Below are 10791 nucleotides of genomic sequence, written 5' to 3' on the forward strand. Positions count from 1 at the left end.
CAATCACGTCTAGCGGGTATTTTGGGACGTGACAGATATGTGTACTCTTTTTCCTTCACTAGATTTTTTTCCACTGAGTTTTTTCTAATAAGATTCTAATGAGGCATATTATCTATAAAATAGACATCCAAGGAGGAGTGTTATAAATATTATTTCTTATTGTGGATGTCTATCTTTAGGAAAAAATTAGGATTAGTGACTTTGGGATCAAATCAGTTTTTCCTTATAAATATAGAGATTCTCCTTCATTGTAAATTCATTCATCAAGAGAAATAAGAACTTTCTTCTCTCTTTCTCTATAAATATTGTTGCTTTAATTTATTATTTTATAACAGTAGGCTTTTTTTAAAGCCACCTGATATTTTTAAAATTAAAACATTGCTAAATGATTTTAAAAAAAAAATTATCAGAAAAAAGAATATATTTGCATCTTTTCTAAAGAATAATATATGTGCTCTAAATCGGAAAGTTAGAAATTCAAATTTGCATCTGTTTTCCTATATTTTTTGGTAAACTTGGTACAAATTATGTCAAAGGGGTATCCAAGTCTTTAGCCTTCTATAAAGTAAACTTGCTTTCAGTGTCCTTTCCTTGTCAGATTCTCTTCAACTCCATTTCTCTCATCAATTCTTGAAAATCATTCCAAATCCTTCAACCTTTTTGCAGATTCTCACTTGAACAGGTTAACACAATCTTGATATTTCCTTGAACTACTTGCTTCTAGTTAACTATATACAAGTCTTTTATGTGTTTTTCATTTTTGTTTCCATGTTTTGTTATTACCCAGATCATGAAATTTATTAGATTATTGTTGGTTGTTCTTTAATTTGAACCCCTTCTTGATAAATTTAGTGCTTTTTTCAAGAGTTTTCTCCATAAATTATGGTTCTTGGCTGTGTGTTTAACTTAACTGCTGTTGTTGTTAACTTTAAGTTTGGGTAGTGAAAAATGTGCTAGTTTGGAGAACCTTTAATTTTGCCTTTATAGTATTGGAATGAGAAGAGTCTAAATAAAGTGGAATGGATAGAAATGATTCAGAGTTATTTGCTTTTGTACAACAACAACATGCCAGTGTAATCCCACAAGTAGGGTCTGGGGAGGTAGAATGTACGCAGACCTTACCCTGCCTTTGTGGAGGTAGAGAGGCTGTTTCTGAAAAGTTATTTGCTTTTGTGAATCTCCTAAATTTGACTTGTGTTTAGCTAATGTTTAGCATTATCAGATGTTGGTTACCTGTTTGTGAACTTGTTTTTGAGCTTGTATAAGTATTTGAAGCTACAATTGTTGTTTTCGCAGTTTAATTGCTCTAGTTCTGTTAAAGTTCGAGTATTTTCTTGCTTCTTTCCAAACAAATGCTGTTATACATAAAAACAGAAAAGGGCAAACAATTCCAAAGCTTAGGTGGTATTGAAATAAAAAATACAAAGATGTTTTTCTGCTTTAAAGCTCAGAAGAGTTATCAACATTTTGCGGAAACATTGTTTGATATGAAAAGAAATGATTTATACAATTCAATACTTACATGGGCGGGATAGAAGTTGTTTCGAAGACTTAAAATCTCTAGATTTGTAGCTAAGAGCAGAATAAGATAGAAGTGTATAGTGTATACCAACTAGCTGAAATTAAGGGTTAGTTGATTTTGTTACATTTTGAATAGTGAGTAGTATTTAATGTTTGTGAAGATGCCTTTTATCTTGATTAGAGACTTTTATATCTCTATAAGAATAAAGGTGAGATTCATAGTGTTGGGAAGAAACAAGCAATAACCAAATTGCACGCCGAGGTAATCGGAAGAAATATCCAAGTCGAAACTTTTCACACTATTTGAACCAAGAGAAGACAATAAACATTAGCACAAATGGAAATCCAGGTAGCAGCTATAACAACAATAAAATAGCAAAGCAAGCAAAAATAAATTGAATGGAAGAGACACCAAATTTACGTGGTAAAACCCCTTCAATGTGAAGAGAAAATATCCACGGGACCTCCGGCCCACAAAAAGCTCTACTATAAACAACAAGAGTTACAACAATGTTCTCCAAATGGCTACAATAACAAAGCCAAGCACGGAGCAACAATACATAAAAAATAACACCAAAACTAGCGAAGAAAAGAGAGAAATCACCCCAAAAACGAGCTACTGTTCGTACTCGAAAACTGGAGCTACAGACCACAAAATCCAATCTCCACCGTTGCAATTGAAGGCAGATTTTGAGAACACCCAGTTCAAATTTCAGCACGATCCAATGGTTAACGAATTGGGAAACGCAATTTAAAGTGGACTGCTGTAGCAGAAAATTTCTGGACGAAAATCTGCTTTCTCTCTCACATTTTTCTCTCTATATGGCTGCTATGAATTCACTCTTGTGTTCTCAAAATAAGACCTAAATTGATCCTATATATAGAGAAAATTTTGGGCAAAATTGGCCTGGTCCAAATTGGATTGGGTTTTATTAATCCAATTCCACGGAGGAAGGGAAAACCCAAAAACCTAATTGGATTGGGTTTTATTAATCCAATTCCATATAGGAAGGGAAAACCCAAAAACCTAACAATTCTCCCCCTCCCGACTATGTGGAGGAAACCGCCATCCCGGTGATCAAGCAACGCTTTAAATCTAGACTCGCAGCCAAGCCTAGGACAACCTAAATAGATGACATCTTTACAAATGGAGAAACGATTTCATCAAAATCAACTCCCTTTTTCTGATTAAAGCCCTTGACAACCAATCTAGCCTTGTATCGTGGAACTGAGTTACCATCTTCATGTTTCACCCTAAAAACCCACCTGTTTTTCAAAGCTTTTCTGTCTTTAGGAAGCTTTACCAGATTAAATGTATGATTATTATGCAAGGATTTAATCTTATCCTGCATAGCATCAAACCACCTTTCCTTTTCTTCACTATCCATTGCCTCACCAAAACTTTCAGGTTCTCCCCCATCAGTCAAGAGTACAAACTCATTGGGAGAGTAACGAGATGAAGGTACTTTCTCTCTAATAGATCTTCTGAGAGAACTCTCTGGAACATCAATAGCATCTGGTTGCTGGCCAACCACATCATCTTCCACTAGAGCATCAACAATGTCATGCTGGTCATTCTGAACATGATCACTATCTTCATTATCAACTTGATCTTCATTATTTTGAAGATTTTCTTCAGGTGCAATAGTCACAGGAACTGGATCAATATCAACTAAGCTCTCATTGCTCTGAGAATCAACCTTCCCAGCTCTATCAAAATCTTCAGTTGTTTGGTCTTCAAAGAACACAACATCACGGCTTCTAACAAGTTTCTTCTCAATTGGATCATAGAAACGATAGCCAAATTCGTCTTGACCATAACCGATGAAGGTACACTGCCTAGTTTTAACTTCTAGCTTTGACCTCTCATCCTTTGGAACATGCACAAAGGCCTTGCACCCGAAGACTCTCAGATGAGCATAAGAGACATCCTTACCAAACCAAACTCTGTCAGGGATACCACCATCCAAAGCAACAGTAGGAGATAAATTGATAACATAAGCAGCAGTATTAAGTGCTTCTGCCCAAAATGAATCTGGCAACTTAGCAGCTGAAAGCAAACATCTAACCCTCTCAACTAGAGTTCTGTTCATCCTCTCTGCTAAACCATTTAACTGAGGAGTCTTTGGAGGAGTTTTCTGATGCCGAATACCCTGCTGTCTACAATAATTATCAAAGGGACCAATGTATTCACCACCATTGTCTGAGCGGATGCATTTTAGATTCTTCCCTGTCTGTCTCTCAACCAAGGCCTGAAAAGTCTTGAACACATCAAGTACTTGATCCTTGGACTTCAAAGGAAATACCCAGAGTTTGCGAGAATGATTATCAATAAAAGTCACAAAGTAAAGTGCACCACCACGAGAGCTTACTTTAAAAGGACCACACAAATCAGAATGTACCAACTCCAGCAAATCATGCCTTCTTGAAGGTGAATGACTCTGAAAAAAAACTCTTTTCTGTTTCCCGGCTAAGCAATGAACACATCTCTTTAACTTTGCTTGTTTCACTCCAGAAAGCAAATTCTTCTTAGCCAAGTTATCAATCCCCTTCTCGCTCATATGACTCAGCCTTCTATGCCATAATTCTGATGAAGTATCATTATCCACCAAATTTACTGTGTCACCACAAATGGAGCCCTGAAATAAGTACAAGTCAGACATCTTGTAACCTCGAGCCACAACTATTGAACCTTTAAGAAGCTTCCACTAGCCACCGCCAATGGTTTGATCATAACCATCATCATCAAACTTTCCTACAGAAATTAAATTCAGACGAACATCTGGAGCATGCTTGACATTGTTAAGAACCAACCTCGAACCGTTCTTACTTTTCAAGCAAACTGTGCCAATACCAAGTACCTCAACCTCACTATCATTGCCCATTCGTAAATTTTCAAAATTACCCGGAGTATAAGAAGAAAATAATTCCTTCTTTGGTGTGACATGAGAAGTGGCACCTGATCCACAAACCAAGCAGACTCATCACAAACAAGATTGATATTATTTTTACCACAAGCAACAAGAAGATCATTTTCAACAAAAACAGCAACACGATTTTCATTATCGCCTTCTTTCTTTTGCCTTTTCTGGTCTCTCTTAAACTTGTAGCAATGTTTCTTGATGTGCCCTTTCAAGTGACAATAGTCACATGTAAGAGTCTTGTACCTGGAGGATCTTAACTTGCTTCTACTTTTGCCTCTGTCATTCTGACCTCTGAAGTTACTTCTCCCCCTGCCTTCAGTAACCAAAACATCGGAGTGTGAAGTTGAAGAAGACGAAGCTTGAGATCTTCTTCTTATCTCTTCATTCAAAACACCACTCTTAGCATATTGCATAGTTACACCATCACTGGGAGCAAAATTAGTCAAAGAAACTCGAAGAGTTTCCCAAGAGTAAGAGTATTAAGAAGCCAAAGTCCTTGTATTTCTTCATCAAACTTGACACCCATTTCAGACAGCTGATCAAGGACACCCTGAAAATCATTGATATGATCAGAAATAGGGCTGCCCTCTTTGTATCTAATATTCATCAATTGTTTCAGTAGGAACAACTTATTATTGCCAGTTTTCGAAGCATAAAGTATCTTGAGCTTTTCCCACAAGCTTTTAGCATTTGTCTAATTCACAATATGATTTCGAACATTATCTTCAACCCATTGCCTAATATAGCCACAAACCTGTAGGTGCTCAAATTCCCAATCCTCATCTTCAATAGACTCGGGTTTCTTAGAAGCGAACACAGGTAAATGCAACTTCTTGACAAATAGAAGATCTTTCATCTTGCTTTTCCAAATATGGTAATTACTGCCATTTAAACAAACCATCTTGCTCATATTTGCCTCCATCATTCAAATAGACAATCAACACAATCAAATACAATCACAAGCTCTGATACCACTTTGTTGGGAAGAAACAAGCAATAACCAAATTGCACGACGAGGTAACAACGGAAGAAATACCCAAGTCGAAACTTCCCACACTATTTGAACCAAGAGAAGACAATAAACACTAGCACAAAAAATACATAAAAAATAGCACCAAAACTAGCGAAGAAAAGAGAGAAATCACCCCAAAAACGAGCTACTGTTCGTACTCGAAAACTGGAGTTACAGACCACAAAATCCGATCTTCACCGTTGAAATCGAAGAACCTGATGTTGAGAACCCCCAGTTCAAATTTCAGCACAATCCAACGGTTAACGAATCGGGAAACGCAATTTAAAGTGGACTGCTGTAGCAGAAAATTTCTGGACGAAAATCTACTTTCTCTCTCACGTTTTTCTCTCTATATGGCTGTTATGAATTCACTCTTGTGTTCTCAAAATAAGACCTAAATTGATCCTATATATAGAGGAAATTTTGGGCAAAATTGGCCTGGTTCAAATTGGATTGGGTTTTATTAATCCAATTCCACAGAGGAAGGGAAAACTCAAAAACCTAATTGGATTGGGTTTTATTAATTCAATTCCACATAGGAAGAAAAAATCCAAAAACCTAACACATAGAACCTTTAGTTCAAGAGAACTAATTTGCCTTATTATTCAGTATTGGAATTAGTGCAGCCAAAGGCTCATTTGGGGCCGCTTAAACCCGGAATCTCAAAGAAGCTCAAGCTAGGCGCTTTATTTGCAGGCAAGGTACTAAGGCGTGCACCTCATTGCCCATAAGTTCTATCTTGAATAGATCGGTAAAAAAAAAAAATAGATTGGTACCTTAAAATAACATGATTGGCAAATAAATTTATTATTGTTAAGGAAGTCATTATGAATGAAGTTACTACTTTTTCTTGCATTAAATATATATATTTTTATTGTTTTCTTCGATATGCCTTTTTATCTAAAGCCTACATATATACTCTTTAATTGCTCTTAAAGCACCGATAGACCTGGAGCGTTTTTTAACGCTTCTCGCCTTTGACAGCAGTGATTGGAATGAAATGGACTTAAATACCGTGGAATGATACAAAATATTTATATTCTTGAACCCAAATACTTTGCGATGGATGCTTTGTTGATATCTTACGACTGCAGAAAATTTTACATACTTACGTGTTGTTCTTATTACTTAAAAATGAAAAGATGGAGAAGACTCATTTTTCATCTTGTAAGTTTTATTATGGTTTAATGTGATGCATTTTTTCTTTTTGTAGGGACCATGATTAGGTTATTTAAAGTAAAGGAAAAACAGAGAGAGCTTGCTGAAAATGCTAATGGAAAGCCACCAGTTAAGAAACAAAGTGCAGGAGAGTTGCGTCTTCATAAAGGTGTCCTTTTCTTTCCCCCTTTCATTGTAAAATCTTCTTAATCAAATATGTAGTTTAACCATTTTGTTTCCTGCAAGATATTTAACCTATTGCCTTCTGCATGCCTATTTGATCTGCTAGATTTTCAGTTTCAGCTGTGTGTTTACGTTCCTTGATAGATCTTTCATGTAAAAGTTCCAGATGAAATGGTGTTCTTTGGTTATAATTTAAGACATGAGAAGTTGTGGTCCATAACATGAGCCAGTTTGGTACCATGAGAACACGTGGCAGTGTAGAATCTTCCAAATGTTACATGATCCTTTGAAAGGTCATAGGTTATCTCGGTAGGCTGAAAAAATGGAAAGTTAAGAGAGAATGTAGTACTTCCTGATAAAAGAAAAAGTAAAAGAAAATAGAGAATGTAGTACTTCACTAGAGGGGTGAGTGTCGTTGCTCTCAGTATCTCACAAACACTGCGACAAGGATTGTATCAGTTCCTTCCTTCATTTGCCCCCTTCGCCACAATTCATCATAGAATGTTTTCCCTTATTCAAAATAATAGGGATTCATTAGTATTCTTTGTTCTGTGTGTTTCTTTTCTCAGACTATTTCTTTGTCTTATATTGTTTTCCACCAATAAGATTTATCTTGTTACCTGTAGATATCAGTGAACTAAATCTACCCGAAACGTGTAGCATATCATTCCCTAATGGAAAAGATGACCTCATGAACTTTGAAGTGACCATTCGGCCTGATGAAGGATATTATATGTAAGTAGTCATGTCGAACTATTCCTTCTCTCTTTCAATAGAGTAAAAAGTTTACTTCGACTTAGATATGCCTGTCTGCTTTCATGGAAATTTGGTGCACTTCAAGTTACTCCTGATAACATGTATCGTATTATTGTTCTTTGCCCCTGTATCCAGAGGTGGAACTTTTGTCTTCTCTTTCCATATTTCTCCTATGTATCCTCATGAGGCTCCAAAGGTCAAGTGCAAGACCAAGGTGGGTAATGGTTTGTAGCTTTTTTTTTTTACTCTCTTTTAATTTCTCTAAGAATGAATTCAAACTCTTACTGCTTATAATTAGCACTAGTAACTTGGATTTTGCAGGTTTATCACCCGAATATCGACTTGGAAGGAAATGTGTGTCTCAACATTCTTCGAGAAGACTGGAAACCTGTGCTCAACATCAACACAATAATATATGGCTTATATCATCTGTTCACGGTATTTTATTACCCTTCTGGTTTAGTGTTATTTACGCTCTACTTTAAGTAGTTGGTAGTTGCAACTTCCGATTCTCTGCAGGAACCAAATCATGAGGATCCCCTCAATCATGACGCGGCTGATGTCTTGAGAGACAACCCGAAGATGTTCGCGTCCAATGTTAGAAGGGCAATGTCCGGAGGATATGTAGCGCAAACGTTCTTCCAACGCTGCACCTAGCATTTTCACATGTGGTCATTGTGAAAAAGATTTGGGGTGCAAAATGTGATTAGATATATGTAAACTTAAACCTGAAGAAAGTTTTTTTGTATGATAAGAGTGTAAACTTTGCAACTACTCATGCAAGAAAGCCTAAAGGTGTGGAGACTTCTACTTGGATGAATTTTATGTACAATTTGATTTTATGTCCTCACTATCTTCTCTATGGGAGATTTAAGCCTATGATAGAATTGCATATGATATTTAATTATCTGTTGTTCAGATCTTAATACGTTATTTTAATAATAAGAATATATTCAGATTCGAACATTTTAATCCAATTCGAGCCTTAGCATCCTTATTATGTCTACCATAACATCAGACGAATCTTGATTTGGTGGATTGAAGTTGGTTCTAGATGCAAAATATATCTTGATATGGTGAATTCAATTTGGTTTTCGGTGCGATAGAATTTTTTAAAGGGAAATTTACTTGCCATAACTACTCCTAAGACTTAATTATGGATAGTAACTACATTTTTTAATATTTAAGTTTAGTAACTATATTATTCAAAATTTACATTTCATAGCTACCCCACTTTTTTAAATTAAATGTGCTGCCCCATAATACCTAAGTTTTTGCCGTTTTAGCTTCATGTCCACCAAGTGTATTTTCAGTGTATACAACCGTTTTCACACCTATTTTCAGGGTATACAGCCGTTTTTTACTCAACAGCGATTTTGTATTTCGTTGTATTTCGCTGTATTTCGAAAACGCGAACATGACCAAACTCAACAACGATTTTGTATTTCGTTGTATTTCGAAAACGCGAAAATGACCAGACTCAACAACGATTTTGTATTTCGTTGTATTTCGAAAACGCGAAAATGACCAGAAATACAACAAAAGTAGTTACGAATTGTAATTTTGCAACTTGTAGCTATAAATTGTTAGAACCTATTAAAAGGTAGCTATTTGTATAAGTTTTACTTTTTTAAACAACAAGGAAGCTCATCGTACTTATTTAAAAATAAATAAAAGAATACATCCGATCATAACCTATTTTTAAAGGGTGAAAATCATTTACACCCCCAACTATGCTTTAAAAATCAAATTCCCCCCTCAACTTTGAACAATAGACATTCTCCCCCCTTTATCCTATGCACTTTTAGAAATGCCTATTTTACCCTTACATTATCAACTTTTGTCTTCTTTTTTTACTTCTATAAAATCATGATATTTTTTTCATTTTTTTAATTTCTGTAACAAATTTCTTATAAAAAATAAATATTATTTTCTAGGCGAAGAATAAAGTGAGAAATAATAATTGAGTTTATAAGTTAATGATGTTCTATAATAAAATAAATTAGCAGAATAAACAAAAAATTAATTTTATTAAAAAATAATCAAAACTTTAATATTTATTTATCAAGTGAAATATAACATGTCATAATAACTTTAGAAATATATTTATATGCAGGTAATGCAAAAAAAATTATAAAATAGAGTTAAATTTTTAAAATGATTTATTTATACTGTAAATGAATTTTATAATAATCTAAGAAATTTTCATTAGTGACAATCAAAACTTGTTTATTTATATAAACAATAGAGAAGAAGAGAGAAGTGAAACTTAAATATACACACATGCATGTGCGTACACATACATACTTACTACATATAATATTGAAATAACAATAATAGCATTACATTTTGTTACAAATTCATAAAAGTATTATTCTACTTATAAATGTTAAGTGAAAATAGAATCTCTTGCCATCTTACAATTTGAATAGAAGAAAATAGTTTTTTCAAATCTCTTATGTGTTTTTTTGTAGGCAAAAGTCATAGATAGCCCCCTAAACTTTACCACATTTTCCTCTGGGCTACCTAAACCGAGGGTTGTACCTATTGGGTACCTAAACCAGTCTAAATTTGATCCTATTGGGTACCTTTTTCACAATAATCACCAAATTAAGAGAGTGTATTACACTCTCCATGACGTGAAAAATTTGTCCAATGAAAACGTGACACGTGGCGGTTGGATCCATCATAATAATTAAAAAATAAATTATACACCCCTCCCCCAATTTTCATCTCCTTTGCGCCCCCCCTCCCCCCCCTCACCTAGGCCGCCGCTCCCCCACCACCAACCGCCGCCGCACCACCGCCCCAACCGTCGTCTCCCCACCCCACCAATAATTTATTTCCCTTTTCTTCTCTTATTTAGGTCTATCAATGTCTTTACAAAACTCACCAACCTTTAATGAAAGGTGAGATAAAAAAAAAAAAAGAGTCATAGTAATGGTGAATCTCCATTTTTTCCAGTGAACGAGTCATAATAATGGTGAATCCCCATTTTTTCCGGTGAACAAGATGGTAATGCTATTTTTCAGATCTAAAAAGGACAAAAATGGTGGTAAAAAATAACATCCAATTCAAAAATTAATTTTATATAAATAATTAAAAGAAATGAAGTGTTATAATGAAGAAGAAGAAGAGAAAAAAAAGGAAGATGGAGAAGAGAAGAGAGAAACGTATAGTGCATAAAAAAAAAAAAAAAAAGGAAGAAGATGGAGAAGAGAAGAGAACAACGTACAG

The 10791-nt window shown here is 35.0% G+C and overlaps 1 protein-coding gene across 3 annotated transcripts; it reads left to right on the forward strand.

The window, feature by feature from the left end:
* Window positions 1–523: 523 nt before the first annotated feature.
* LOC132604120 (NEDD8-conjugating enzyme Ubc12-like) lies at window positions 524–8404 on the forward strand. Of its 3 annotated transcripts, none has more exons than XM_060317467.1 (7): window positions 555–682; window positions 6067–6166; window positions 6671–6784; window positions 7425–7533; window positions 7690–7768; window positions 7876–7992; window positions 8074–8404. In XM_060317467.1, the coding sequence occupies exons 3-7, from the start codon at window positions 6676–6678 to the stop codon at window positions 8209–8211; spliced, it is 552 nt and encodes a 183-aa protein (XP_060173450.1). In that variant the 5' UTR covers window positions 555–682; window positions 6067–6166; window positions 6671–6675; the 3' UTR covers window positions 8212–8404. The 3 variants fall into 3 exon arrangements, with proteins under 3 accessions (XP_060173449.1, XP_060173450.1, XP_060173451.1); XM_060317468.1 differs by having other exon boundaries at window positions 6067–6158; XM_060317466.1 differs by lacking the exon at window positions 6067–6166 and having other exon boundaries at window positions 524–682.
* The last annotated feature ends 2387 nt before the right edge of the window (window positions 8405–10791 follow it).

Source organism: Lycium barbarum, chromosome 7 (genome assembly GCF_019175385.1).
Source record: "Lycium barbarum isolate Lr01 chromosome 7, ASM1917538v2, whole genome shotgun sequence".
NCBI classification, from domain to species: Eukaryota; Viridiplantae; Streptophyta; class Magnoliopsida; order Solanales; family Solanaceae; genus Lycium; species Lycium barbarum.

What these genes read in the sequence shown, in the direction of transcription:
- LOC132604120 (XM_060317466.1), top strand. Translation starts at nt 6,676, where the DNA reads ATGATTAGGTTATTTAAAGTAAAGGAAAAACAGAGAGAGCTTGCTGAA. An exon ending in CCTGATGAAGGATATTATAT is followed by an intron (nt 7,534 to 7,689) that starts GTAAGTAGTCAT and finishes CCCTGTATCCAG; the next exon opens with AGGTGGAACTTTTGTCTTCT. An exon ending in GCTTATATCATCTGTTCACG is followed by an intron (nt 7,993 to 8,073) that starts GTATTTTATTAC and finishes GATTCTCTGCAG; the next exon opens with GAACCAAATCATGAGGATCC.